The sequence below is a fragment of the Piliocolobus tephrosceles genome, chromosome 7, assembly GCF_002776525.5.
Source record: "Piliocolobus tephrosceles isolate RC106 chromosome 7, ASM277652v3, whole genome shotgun sequence".
In the NCBI taxonomy this organism is placed as follows: domain Eukaryota; kingdom Metazoa; phylum Chordata; class Mammalia; order Primates; family Cercopithecidae; genus Piliocolobus; species Piliocolobus tephrosceles.
Window position 1 is genome coordinate 110073911 of NC_045440.1, and position 14415 is coordinate 110088325.

Sequence of the window (14415 nt, forward strand, 5' to 3'; positions counted from 1 at the left end):
AGGGCAGATCTAATCAGGTAAAATCTCAAGCACTAATTGGATATGCTTATAACAAACCAGTAAATTTTTAGAAGATGTAAAACACATCTTAGAAAAATAATTTAAATTGTTAATGAGAATTAGACTAATTCAATTGAAATTTGATTTTTAAAACTTACCGAGCCTCTCTTTCATTGAACTCAGAAGTAGTGTGCATGGTAAGGCTTCCTTGTCAAATGGAATGCTACTTAGTAGCTGTCTTAGCTCGTTCCGGATGCTATAATAAAGCACCATAGACTGACTGACTGGTTTATAAACACACATTTATTTCTCACAGTTCTGGAGGCTAGAGGACCAAGATCAGAGTGCCAGCATGGTTGGTTTCTGGTAAGGACCTTCTTCTGGTTTGCAAACTGCTGTGTTTTTGTATCCTCATGTGGCAGAAAGATGGAGACAGCTCTCTGGGTCCCTTTTTTATAAGGGCACTTAATCGCATTCATGAGGCCTCTATGCTCATGAATTACCTCCCAAAGGCCCCACCTCCCAATACCATCACACTGGGGTTAGGATTTTAACAAATGAATTTGAGGGAAAGCACAAACATTCCATCCATTGCAACATCTACAAAATAGGTCCTTAGGTACAGCAGAAGTCTGTAACAGTTCTTTCCCAAGCCAAAACCCTGAAAACATGAATTGCTGGATATGCAGATTCTCCTGGGCCCCTTTCCCATAAACACCGAATTAGACACTGTGAGGGTGCAGCCCAGACATGCTGTATTTTTCACCAGGTATAATGATGATGGCTGATATTAGAATGGTGACATTTATCCAACCTAGTAAGAATTGAAACTGAAAATGGTGATGATGCAAAAAAGATCTGTCAACTGGTTAAAACAACAACAACAACAACAACAACAACAAAGGGTGTGTGTGTGTGTCAGGAGGGATAATCTTCAGTAGTTTGGCCAAAAGCTTAAGACTGATTTCCAGGACTCTATTGTTGGAGTGGGTAGTTCATCAGCTTCCTAAGTAATTCAAATCTTTCTTTTCCCCCATTATAGTAATATATTGGTGATTTCAAGAAAGAGGATTTACTTATTTAATGCCTGGGAAAACTACAAGAGCTACGAACAGATGTGAAAGGAAGAGAATAACTAGATCTCACAGAAGCAAAATGGGGTATTAAATTTCTGTCAAAAGTTACTGCTCTTTCCCCGTCTAGGTTCTTTGTCCCTGAAAGGTAGATCTGCAAACTAAAGTCTTCAATTACATTGCTTAAACAGGACTGGGATCATAGAATGTCCAACAATAACATGAGTTCATACTGGTACAACGAACTTAAAATGTTACTATTCATGTTGTAATTATGACTGCAGTCTTAATGTTGAAAGTATCTCCGCCGTCCTAAAAAAAAAAAAAAAAAAAAAAAAAAAAGTAAATACAAGCTGCAAGTTTTAAGTGATACACTCCACCCTCTTTTTTTCCCCAAGCCAACACACACACCCTTCAAACTTTTTTACTGTTATTTGCAGACCCTTCTTAGGCTCCCGAACTCCATGCAACTCCAGCAATGTCTCCCCTAGGCCATTTTTATCCCCTCCTCTGACCTGGCGGGAGGCTGGGTGTCCAACCCCTTTCCCCTGCAGTCCTGAAAGTCCGGTCGGAGCCGGGACAGGGCGGGGAGGGGCAGGGCGGGGCAGGCCAGCTCCATTGGCGCCAGGCGGGTGGGGGGATGCCCGGAGAGGACCCGTCCAGCTTGCTTAAAAGTCACCAGTTTTCCGACCCCGCCTCCGTTCCACGAAGAATATACCTATGTGACAAGCTAAGTTCTGCCTCATTTGGCATTTGGAAGCCACAAGAAAAACTTTTCAAAAACTTTTGTCCGTCTTTTGCTCCCCCGACGCGTGGTTTCCTGATGGTCTGTCCCCGGGCAGGGAGAGGGACGCCCCCTCCCCCTCTCCGCTTTCTGTGAGGCGCGAGTAGCCACCTCCACTGGATCAGGTCTGATGGGGCGGCGGGCGCGCTAGTGGTGGCCGCCACCGCCGAAACCGTCGACCTCCTGGGCCCCAGTTCCGCGTCCGGCCCCGCGGCAGCATGGACTACCTGACCACGTTCACCGAGAAGAGCGGACGCCTTCTGCGGGGCACGGCCAACCGCCTGTGGGGGTTCGGGGGCGGCGGCGAAGCCCGGCAGGTGCGCTTCGAGGATTACCTGAGGGAGCCCGCCCAGGGGGACCTCGGGTGCGGGTCCCCGCCCCACCGGCCCCCGGCGCCGTCCAGCCCGGAGGGACCTGGTGAGCCCACCCTTCTTTCGCTTCCCGCGCGGACGACCTAGGCTGAGGGCTGGGGGGGAGGCGGTGGTCGTGGCGCCGGGCGGGGGTCGCGGCCCGGCCCTGGCAGGTGTGCCTGGGACCGGGCGGGCGACGTGGCTGGGGTGGCGGCCGCAGGGGGCGAGGAAGGAAGGACTCCTTCGGCTCTGGGGAGGGAAGACTTTCAGCTGCGTGCCAGCTCTTCCTGCTCTGCTCTTCCTGCTTTCCCCACCTAGACTTGATTTTCTTTCCCCGCCAAGTATTTCAAGGGTACGAATCCATTCTCTCTTTCCCTCCCACTGGGAGGTGAAGACGGAACCAGTTATGACGTCGGTGTTTTCAGTCTTGGATTCTTGAAGAGCGTTGCGCCTGCTTTGGTTTTGTTTTGGGTCAGTCTTTCTTTGATATTTGTCAGCTGTTAGGATTCACTTCCTAAACGAAACGTAAAAAGCCAGATACTTCTTTGTAAAATGAAACACTTCATTAACATGGGAAGCTAGTTGACTTTTTGCGTCGTGTACTTTTTGAACGGCTGCACGTTGTCTTGTGGTGGCAGAACCTAGAAACTTTCTCAGTTCCTGTTTATTTTGTGTTGTGTTGGTTGATTTTTTTCACTATAGTGTCTTTGTGCCATGCTTTAAAACAGTCATTTGTAGCGACATGATATTGATAACTTACAGAATTTTTGAAAGTGCTGCTGAACAGTTTCAGCATAAGGCACAGGGTAATTTCCAGTGTCCTTGGCTTCCTTTAACAGGTAGCAGACATCCTAGCCATGTCTTATTTTATTTTATTTTTGTTAATTGCTTTAATATTTGAGAGTTATGAAAAATGAGCATTAGAGAGTTTAGAAAATAAAGATAGGCACAAAGTGTAAAATCTGTTTATAACTCCACATTCTACCAGTCATTTTATTTTATTTTAAATTTTATCTTTATTTTTGTAGAGATGGAGTCTCGCTGTGTTGCCCAGGCTGGTCTTAACTCCTGGCCTCAAGTGATCCTTCTGCCTGGGCCTTCCCAAGTGGTGGGAATACAGGCCTGAGCCACCATGCTGGGCCCTGTAGATTGTTTTAAAGCAGTAGAACAGTGAGGACACCTATTGATCTATGTGTGTAGGTATGTAATTTAAGCTTTGAAGAAATATTAAAATCTCATTTTAGCATAGCCCTTTTAAATAAATTTTCCTTACTTGATGTAGAATATTTTTTATCTGTAGAACTGCTGTTTATGGAATTAAGAAATGAAAAGGGGAGGGGAATACTTTTTGTTTCTGCTCTGAAGAATGTTAACCAAAGGCAGAATCCTCTTAAAAGTGGGACCAGGCATAGGAAAGGGACTTTAAAGTGTTCGAATCAAGGATTTTTTTAAATGAGTTTTCAGTAGCCCGAAATTGAAAACAGTTGATATGTGACCAGCCTTGAGATGGATGGAGAATTCAGAAATATGTGGGGTAACTTAACTAAAAAGGAGTATGGTTAGTGTTTTAATAAATATGCCCAAACACGTGTATCTTGGTGGCCCGTGTCTGTAGTTGCAGCTACTGTGCTCAGGAGGCTGGGGCGGGAAGATCCTTTGAGCCCAGGAGGAGAATCCAGACTGGGCAGCAGGTACTTTGTGTTTATATATATGGAGCACACAGCTATATCTGACACACTCCTTCAAAGTGGTGCTTCAGAAGTGATACATATTCTGCTTTTGTTGAAGCTGCCTTATGAATTCATTACATATTCTTTAATATTCACGGTGCCCCCAGATCTCTGACACATTAGAGAGGACTTGTGAGGTCAAAGTATGACCACAGTCATGTGGGCAGGTGCATCCTAGCATTAACTTCCTGCAAGAATTTGGACAAGTTACTTAGTGTCTTTGGGCCTATATGTTCTTCTTTGTAAATGAGGTTGGATTTGGTGATTTCAGAATCCTCTGTTCTAGAGCATTTTCATTTGGAGCAGAATTAGTGAAAGCTAGCCGACTTTTGAGAGGCAACGTGTATATACACAAGTAAAAATAAGTGAGTCTTCATGCGTTTCCAGCTAGCCTTTGTTTAAAATGAAAATTCTGTGCTTTGCAGCTGCTTATCAGGAGGATTTTGGCTCTAGAGTTGTTCTTTGTGTTCGTGTCCTTCAGAATGAGTGTCTGTCAGTCTGTTTGAAGGATTTCTTCTGCTCTTTCTGCTTGAGACTATTCTTATTTCAGTTTCTTAATGACTGCTTAAGCTTCCTGCTATCATTCTTTCTTCAGTTCATTAAAAAGTCCTGTGTGTTATAGGAGTCTTTGTTGTTAGGGATACTTTCACACGTGTAAATTGACTGCATTCCAGGAAACCCTTTGTTGTTAGTGATCTTACTCCTCCTTTCATCCACTAAGATGAAAAATTGGAACCTTGTTTCTGTTCCTTCTCACAACCCAACATCAGAAAAGTTAGGCATCAAGAAGGGGTGGAGGGAGTCATGTTCAGTAATGATGTTGATAAGATAGTTTTACCATTAACAGATTAAGGATAGACCAGATAAAATTTTGGTCAAATGTCAGCCAGTTGTGGTGGCTCACGCTGGTAATCCCAGCACTTTGGCAAGCCCTGACGGGTGGATCACCTGAGGTCAGGAGTTCGAGACCAGCCTGGCCAACGTGGTGAAACCCTGTCTCTGCTAAAAATACAAAAATTAGCTAGGCGTGGTGAAGCGTGCCTGTAGTCCCAGCTACCAGGGAGGCTGAGGTGGGAGAATCGCTTGAACCCAGGAGGCAAGCTTGCAGTGAGATGGCCCCACTGTACTCCAGCCAGGGCCACAGAACGAGACTCCATCTCAAAAATAAAACAAGAACGAAAATTAGCTGGACATGGTGGCACACTCCTGGAATCCCAGCTACTCAGGAGGCTGAGGCAGGAGAATCGCTTGAACCCGGGAGGTGGAAGTTTCCATGAGCCAAGATCACACCACTGCACTCCAACCTGAGTGACAGAGTAAGATTCCATCTCAAACAAACGAACAAAAAACAAAAAAAAACTTTGGTCAATGTTTCTGAGTTTACGCTTTCTATAAACAAACCACTTACTGAACTGTTGGTGTCTCTCCTTCCTTTACTCCTCTCCAAGGTGGCTGCTTTTGCTCCTACCAGCGTTTAGTGCTTGCTAGCTCCACCATTATAGCCCTCTCAGGAAAACCATAATTGAGACTTAGACATATTAAGGACATTATCACACCATTGATCTAGTTAATAACAATTACAAAAGAAACATCTTAAAATACAGTGCTTGTTCCTGATTAAAGGGTACATTATGCTTTGATTTAAAAAAATTGTTTGAACTTTAAATATAGGTCTTGTTTGGGGGCATGACTGTAACTCATAATGTATAATCTTTAAAAGTACTCACTTCACTAGATTGTAATAAATATAGATAAATTTTACTAGTGTAGACTCAACTTACTGTAATATAAACATGAAATAGTTTTTATCATAAGCTGTCCATTATATCAACCTCATTTTCCCACTTGGTGATAGGATTCTTTGAGCACAACTCAGCCCTTTTACATTTTCTTTTCATTTATTTTTAGCAATTAAAACAGTATCTTTCAGTTACTTAAGACTTGGTCCATTTATTTAAAAATTTCAGTCTCATATTCAATTTATACCTCCATTTATCTTTCTACCTCAGTTCCCATTCCAGGTTAGGTTTGTAGTGCAGAAGAGGTGTGGTCTAGCTCTCACGAACTCCCCTCCACCCCTTCTTGATGCATAACTCCTCTGATGTTAGGATGTGAGAAGGAATAGAAGCAGGGGTTCACTTTTTCATCTTAGTCCTTCTTGGCCCCTTAGTGGGAGGATGACAATGCTGGATAGCAGTAGTAGAAGCAGTGATGGAACAGTTCTGCTAAAATGGCTACTCCTATGCAGAAGTGCTGACTTCAGTAGCCAACAGTTCTTTCAACTTTGAATATGGGACATTAACATCTTGTAATACCAGCCATAGACGTTAGTTGCAAATTGTTGAAATGGGCACCTAAAACTGCTCTGCCTCATAGCATATATATTACTGGTATGTGTGTGTATATCAATAGAGTTGATGAAAAATGAAGTTAAGTGGGAACATATTACATTTTTATGACTTGAATTATTTGACATGTCAAGGAAACACTATTTAATAATAATATTTCTTAAATGATTATCCGTGATGCTGAAATTTCATTTTACGTTTACATTAAGAAAATCCTATATACTGAATATATGTAACTGAAGGAGAAGAGTTTAGAAGCCTGAAATTGATATTCTTGTTACTGGTTCACTTTTGATAATCATGGAAAATGTAAACCAAGACATGGAATAATAATTATAATAGGCAACACATATAGTGCTTGCTGTGTCTTATGCACAAGTTAACCCTCAGCAACAACCCTATGAGGTAGTCAGTAGTAGCAGTTTCATTTTACTGGTGAGGGTACTGAGGTTCATTAATGATCCTATTTAGGAAAAAAATAGACATTGGACAAGGAATTTATAACTGTGTTGGGTATTGGGCATGGAAAGTAAAATATATTATGAGAGTATATAAGAAGGGTTTCTAACCTAATATCGGGGGGCACAAAAAATCATGTCTTGCTTGGATTAGGGGTAATGGCTATTTCAATAAATGGGATGATGATGATGATGATGATGATGATAATGATACTTTTAGTAATAACAGAAGTAATAATGATGATGACGATGATGATACTTTTAGTAATAACAGGTTGAGCATCTCAAATCAGAAAGCCCAAAATCTGAAACTTTTTGAGGGCCTACATGATGCTCAAAGGAAATGCTCTTTGGAGCATTTTGGATTTTTGGATTTGGGATGCTCAATCAGTAATGCCCATATTCCAAATCCATTCTATCCTTTAGGAAGATTCAAAAAAATCCAAAACACTTCTGTTCCCAAGCACTTCAGATAAGTAGTACTCAACCTATAGCAAGAATAATAGCTGTAATGGGGCAGGCTCTGAGCAAATGTTTTTTATTTAATCCTAATAAAAACCTGATGAAATAGTACTATTATTATCCTATTTCCTTTTTGAAAAATCTGAGCCAAAGAAAGAAATGAGAGATTCAGAATTTATTTGGGTGTTTTCTTAGTATTTGCAAGAATTATAGTCCTTGAGATAGGGGGGAAAAGTGTGAGAATTGAAATTCTTTCATGTAAAGTGTTAAAGTTAAATTAATTTAGATTGTAAAGGATAGGATGGATTGTTGTCGAATGTTCTTTAGAGTTAGAAAGATAGTAAAATGACAGAGCTGGAAATGCAAAATCCAATGAGGGTGTGAGAAAAATTAGAAATATATTAGGTTGGAAATTGCCAACTCAGATGATGTGCTAAGAGTTAGATGATGGTTGGGCGGGCACGATGGCTCACGCCTGTAATCCCAGCATTTTCAGAGGCCAAGGCAGGTGGATCATCTGAGGTCAGGAGTTTGAGACCAGTCTGGACAATGTGGCGAAACCCTATCTCTACCAAGAATACAAAAATTAGCCAGGCATGGTGACACATGCCTGTAATCCCAGCTACTTGGGAGGCTGAAGCAGGAGAGTCACTTGAACCCAGTGGGATGGAGGTTGCAGTGAACTGAGATCATGGCACTTCACTCCAACCTGGACAAAAGAGTGAAACTCTGTCTCAAAGAAAGAAAAAAAAAAAGAGTTAGATAGGAATAACAAGTGCCTCTAAGACAGGGGTCCCCAGCTCTGGTCCATGGCCTGTTAGGAACCAGGCTGCACAGCGGGAGGTGAGCAGCAGGTGAGCCAGCATTACTAGCTGAGCTCTGCCTCCTGGTAGATCAGTGGGGACATTAGATTCTCATAGGAGTGTGAACTTTGTTGTGAACTGCACATGCACGGTCTAATCCCTGATGATCTGAGGTGGAACACGTTTCATCGAGAAACCATCTCTCTCCCCATCCCCCAGCCCTTGCCCACGTGTCTATAGTCCATAGTCTTCCACGAAACCGGTCTCTGGTGTCATAAAGGTTGGGGACCACTGCTCTAAGGGACCTGGAGTATACCAGTTGTTACAGTAACTATTTAAAACCACCACCGCCACCACCACAAAACAAAAAACTCACAGTGTTGGTAAAGATAACCTTAGCTGGCTCAGTTTTAGTCTCTTTTCCTAAAGCTAGGTTGGGAGGAAGAGACTACTCTCTACTTGATCAGCAACCTCAGTGGGCTCTAATGGTGACTCCCAGCTAGTTAGCCTTCCTTAATAGTGTTTCATTTAGTTCAAAGGTTCTCAGGCATGAAGTTGATTTGCCTGTTTTAGAATTGCTGCTCATCTCACAGGGTAGCTGATAGGAAGTTCTGTATTATCTGTGTTCTAGAACCAAACTGCCTCTAAAATAAGCTGATGATTCTCAAACTTTAGCATGCAACAGAATCATCTCGTGAAGGGCTTGTTAGAAAAACATTGTTGGATTCCTCTGCTAGAATTTGTGATTCTGTGTGGCTGAGAATTTGCATTTCTAACAAGTGTTCAAGTAATGCTGATGCTGCTGGTCTGGGAACCACGCTTTTCTTAGTGGGTAAGTCTTTTATCCATGAGGTTAGAAGTAAATATTCAAACGATGAAATTTATTAAATGCTTATATTAATAGTTTTGTTTTAAGTCTAGGAATAATCAGTGTACTTGGTCTTGAATATATTTGTTGTATTTCAGAGAATTAGGCCTATAAAAGTGCCCAAAAAATTAGTCTTAAGAGTATAATTTAAAATGCATACTTGCGTATTTGTTTTTTGACTTGGGATTTTAAGTTGAAAGGTGCAACAATTTGGCTAAACTTAAAAACCACTGGAATGTTTAAGAACTTAACATTTATTATATTTAAAACTTAGTATTTTTTAATATTTAAGTTCTCAGGAGGGTTACTTGTTAGAAGCAATGTGTTTAAAATAGAATATAGTAAATTTATAACTGCAGTTTAGTATAGTAAGTCCTCCTTTGACACCATCCATAGGTTTGTGGAAACTGCAACTTTTAAGCAAAATGATGTATAAAGAAACCAATTTTACCATATGCTAATTGATGTAAACAAGAGTTAGGTTCCTACTGTGTATTTCTGGTCACAAAAACATTAGCAAACTTGTAAAGACCTAAAACACTTCCAGTATTAAACATTGAAATAAATGTGAACTATATAAACATTAAAGAAAGGTTAATAACGACAAGATAATTATTTACTTAATTATTCCAGTTCAGAGTCGCTGTTGGCTGGATCCTGTCCTGCTCATGGCACAAAGTGGGAACCAGCCCTAGACAGGACACCATTCCCTCTCAGGGCACAGTCACACACAAACATGTGCACACGCAAACACACACACTCATTCGTACTAGGACAGCTTAAACACACTAATTAAGCTAATGTGCACATCTTTAGATGTGGGAGGGAACTGGAGTACCCGGAGAAGACCTATGCAGATGTGGGTAGAATGTGTAAACTCCACACAGACAGTAGCCTTGGCTGGGAATTGATTTTTTTTTCTCATCAAAGTTATATTAAAAAAATGATAACCAAATGATGTTATTCAAGGACCTACAATATATGTAAGAGAACTTAGTTACCCATGTTTATAACAGGATTATTTAAGGATATTTAATTTTCCAGTTTGAGTTGGTCAGCTATTTAAAGCACCTTAGAAAGTGTTAAAATTTGCTAGATTATAAATAGAATGCACTTTTTATGGTAGAAGACTTAAGGGAAAGTAGGTTTTTGTATTTTTAACTTCAAGAAATCTAACATTGAAAGTAAAGCGACTGCAGATAGTGTTTTTCAGTGTAGAAAGGCTTATTTCATGGCCACTAGGAAACTTACATTAAGAGACTCTTAATAAATTTTATTCAAAAGGTGATACTAGTACAAAAGAGGAACATGTTTTAAGGTCAAATACATACATTAGAGAAAGGACAAAAATTGGCTTTTATTTTCTAGCAGTAAATGGAAAGAGGGAAATGTAATCAGACATAAATCACAGTGTCCCTAGGATAAAGGTAAACCCGTTGCTTAGGCAGCCAGGAGAAACACAGTTATTCCTTATAGTGAGAATATAACAAAAAAAATCTCATGGAACTCTGTAATAAAGCAAAACAAACCAAAAAGCTTTTTTAATAGTAAGTACAGACTTCAGTTTCAAAAATCTATTTTTAATTTTTTTAAACCCATTAAATCTTTAATGTAGTTCAATGGAGTAGCTCTAAACTGCAAATTAGTAAAAGCACTTCTGTACAGGGGGAAAGCAATTAATCCAAACATGCAGTTATCTAACAGTCCATCTTAACTGAGAAGTGGGTTTTAAATGTAAAATTATAGATTTTAGATAGTTACGATTCTCTATTTTGGATTTTTTGAGAGTACTACTCAATAGAATTTTTTGAGGTGATGAAAATGGTCTGTATCTGTGATGTACAGTTTGGTAGCCACTAGGCAAATATGGCTATTTGAGTATCTGAATTGCAGTTAATGCAAATGAGGAACTGGATTGAGAAATTTGAATTCAGGATTCTGTATTTGCTCTAATATAGTAGCAACTAGTGTTAAAGGAAAAATTATTTGATAATACTTCCTAAAGCACGGTAAGACAGAATTTATTCAGGACTATAGCAATAGGTATAGGGACTGTGGCAATGAGATTTTGTAGTTGAGGAGAGAGATTGGGCTCAACTCCAAATACAAAATGGGCAAGTGGGAATTTATAGCCAAGGAGTAGAGTAAGGATAGATGGATGGACAATTGCTAAGAGGTAACATCAGGAATAAGGGGTATTATGGTGAAACCGACCTACCAGGATTCTTGCTGAAGACAGGCCAGGGTGATGACAGTTCACCTGGACAGTGGAGGATGAAGAAACTGATCAGATACGGAAGGTAATCAGATATCCAGGATGGGGGGAGGGTCCTGCTAAACTGACCTTAACATGATTCTTGCTGAAACTGGATTTTATAAGGGAGTGAACAGATAGGCATAGGAGAAGGTTCAGCAGCCTGACTAAAATTTGGCTAAGCAAAGAATCTTTGTGACTAGGCACATGTAGCTATTTTAATGTAAATTAATTTAATTAAGTAAAACTTAAAATTCAGGTTTCAGTCTCACTAGACACATTTCAAGTACTCAAAAGACAGATGGCTAGTGGCTACCATATTACACAAGGCAGATATAAAACATTTTTACCATTGCAGAAAGTTTTATTGGGCAGCATTGATAGCAATGAGTCTCAATGTGGAGTACACATTAGAATTCCCTGGCTAACCATTAAAAAATTTTGATGCCAAGATCTGATTATAATCAAATATTTGATCTTGAAATCTCTGTTTAAGATCTCCACTCATAGTTTCTTACAGAATTCTAATATGTAACTAGGGTTAGAAAGTACTGACTTAGGATATGAAGGACTCTACATCATTCTGTTTTCCTTAATGATATTTCTCTCAATCAAACTCTTGATGAATTTAGCAGGTTTTTATTTACTTATTTTTCTTTACAAGTACTTGGGGCATGCACCTATTTTATGATGCAAATTAATAAAAGAAATGCGTGTTTAAGTTTTCTGCCAACCTCTGTATAGGATTGAAACGTTAGGAAAGTTGAGGTGACTTATAATGAAAAGTTCCTAAAAGGAAGGCATGTTTATATGCTGAGAGAAAGATGCTGAAGGTGAAATGACTGTGTAGCAAGGTTCTTGTGGAATAAATAAACCATTGGAATTATAATCATTCTTTTTTCACATACCACAATTAAGAACTGTTAATATTGTAGAATATTTGCTTCCAGTCTTTCATAAGAAAAAAATAATTTTTAAAATAAACCTGATACATACTATATATAAATAAGTCACATGTTGCAAATACTGAACTTTAAAAATCACCTCTAATCCAGTCACCCAGAGATACTGTTAATATTTGAGTAGGCATTACTGCCAAGATCTCTTCTATGTGTATATACATATGGAAGAATGGATGGATGGTTAGAAGGAGGGAGTGACAGAATGAAAGATAGTACTTCTTCACCACAAGAGATTAATTCCTAAGGAGTGTGTCTAAATTTAAGCAAATTCTAAAAAAAAAAAAAAAAAAAAGTTATCGATTGATATTGTTATTACAATCTTGTTTCAGTTTTAGGTGGGATATGTTTCACCATGCTTTGATATGACAGTAGCAGTTTCATTTCTCATTTTTCTCCTTCTCACATCCTAATATTTATTCATTTTACTATTTTTACATTGTCCATGTTTGTAACATTCACACTTAGTTTTTCAACCACTTTTTTATAAGTTATTATTGTTCTGTATTCTCTAGTAATGCTTTTAGAACATCCTCCTTGATTCTGGAGTTTTTGATACAGTGGCATAATTTCAGTCTTATAGCATTGAATAATGTTTCAGTAGAGAAGTCTTATGCAAGCCAGCCAGACTCTTTTCCATTTCCCTAGTAGATGGTTTGCTTTTTATGCATGAATTGTTGAATAATTTTTTTAAGCTCCCAAGCATAATAATTTAACCAAGAGTAGAAATGGGAATAGCCTGACTCATGTGCCCACATGTGTCTATGTGGAATAATCTTTTAGGAATTACATCTTTCTTCTGGAATACATGTTGATGGAGCAGCCGCTATATGGAAGATCTCTGGTTTTGAGATGGAAAAGAGAGCTAAGAAGTATAATGTTGGCTCTAAGCACTTCCACCTGCAAGACACATACGGTTCATTGGGCAAAGCAAGTTGGCCATGTCTGACATCAATAGGATGGTGAAGTATATTTTATATTCCTCAATGGGAAAGAATACAGGCTTAGTAACAATAATGTAATCTATCACAGTGACTAATTTAGAAACCGTTGTATTAGTTTGACAGAGATTTGAAAACTGCTGATGTTAACTGTCACAAATAGGAAGTTATGTAGGGAAACCCATTTCTTCTGTCACTTACGCAGTCTGCAGGTCTTTGATCTCTTCAGAAGCTCTATTTCTATGTCTCTCAAATGTGTTGTGCATGCAAATCAATAGTAAATCTGTAGGTCCAGACTGAGCCTCAGATCTTACACTCACAATAAGCATCTAGGTGATGTCAATGCAGCTGGTCCTTGGAACACACTTTAAATAGCAAGGCTCTGTAGCTCTTTAATATCATGTACCTTAGAATTTAAGTATAATAATAATAAATAAATAAACTAAAAAAAATCATGGATCTTTTCACTTAGAAGAGAGCCAACTTTAAGATCTAGATGGAGGAAAAGAGGCATTAAAAAGGAACATTAATGGGTATGAGACCAAGAGGAGTGTGAAATATTTTCAAATAAAGGGAAAGAGGAACATGCAGAAGAAATCTCTTGGATGTTTCACAGAGGTCAGATAAAATGAAAGTGGTAAAGCCCATCAAATTTGCCACTTAATTTATTCATTTTAGGGTGGGGATTGTGAACTGGGAAAGAGAAGATACTACAATACATTGTGGATTCTGTAGGAGATGACAGTAAAAGTAGATTTCTACTTTCAAAAATTCAACTGAAAAGAAGCAGAAAGATGGAGTAGTATCTAGAAAAAGATACTAGATTTGAGGGAAAATTGAGGGGTTTTGTTTTGTTTTGTTTTTGTTTTGATCATGGGATAAGGAGTCAATAGTGAAATGTTGAAAATACAGGTTTTTTTCCTAGTATCTCATTATTGATAGAATAATTAGAAAAGCTACAATCAGCAATCTGTTTTTTTTTTTTTTAGTTTAGAAGACATTTTCAAACTGTTTGAAGTTTTAGTATCTGTATTACTATTTTTGAAAATATTGACTTGCAGCTCAGTGTTTTAAATAATCAAACTTTTTATACATAGCTATTATCAATATTGTAATATTCAGTTATAATAGGAGTCTTATTACATTAAAAGTGATCTCATAGTAGTTTCACTGATGATTTACAGACTTGCTACAGTATGCTTTTCCATTTTTACCAAAATGATTTTTTTTAAAGGTTTTATACTGCTCTGCTAATTCTCTGCTTGAAAGTCCTTCAGGACTTCTGAGTCTAGTAATAGCAAGCTAGATAATTCAGACTATCCTCCTGAGAACAATTTAAAAAGCTGGACACAAAGCAAACAAATTTTATTAAGAGTATCAGAAAG

General features: G+C 38.8%; 1 protein-coding gene across 6 annotated transcripts in view; it reads left to right on the forward strand.

Moving 5' to 3' along the window:
* OXR1 (oxidation resistance 1) overlaps nucleotides 1-14415 on the forward strand; it is a 476607-nt gene that overhangs the window by 382819 nt on the left and 79373 nt on the right. For 3 of the 6 annotated variants that reach the window (XM_023225088.1, XM_023225105.1, XM_023225114.1), the window contains exon 1: nucleotides 1902-2274. The exons of 2 other annotated variants lie outside the window; for them this stretch is intronic. In XM_023225088.1, coding sequence (XP_023080856.1) covers nucleotides 2076-2274 — 199 coding nt within the window. In that variant the 5' untranslated portion in view covers nucleotides 1902-2075. Of the gene's footprint in view, nucleotides 1-1901; nucleotides 2275-14415 lie in introns of those variants that run through there. One more of the 6 variants, XM_023225119.1, reaches the window with a different exon arrangement.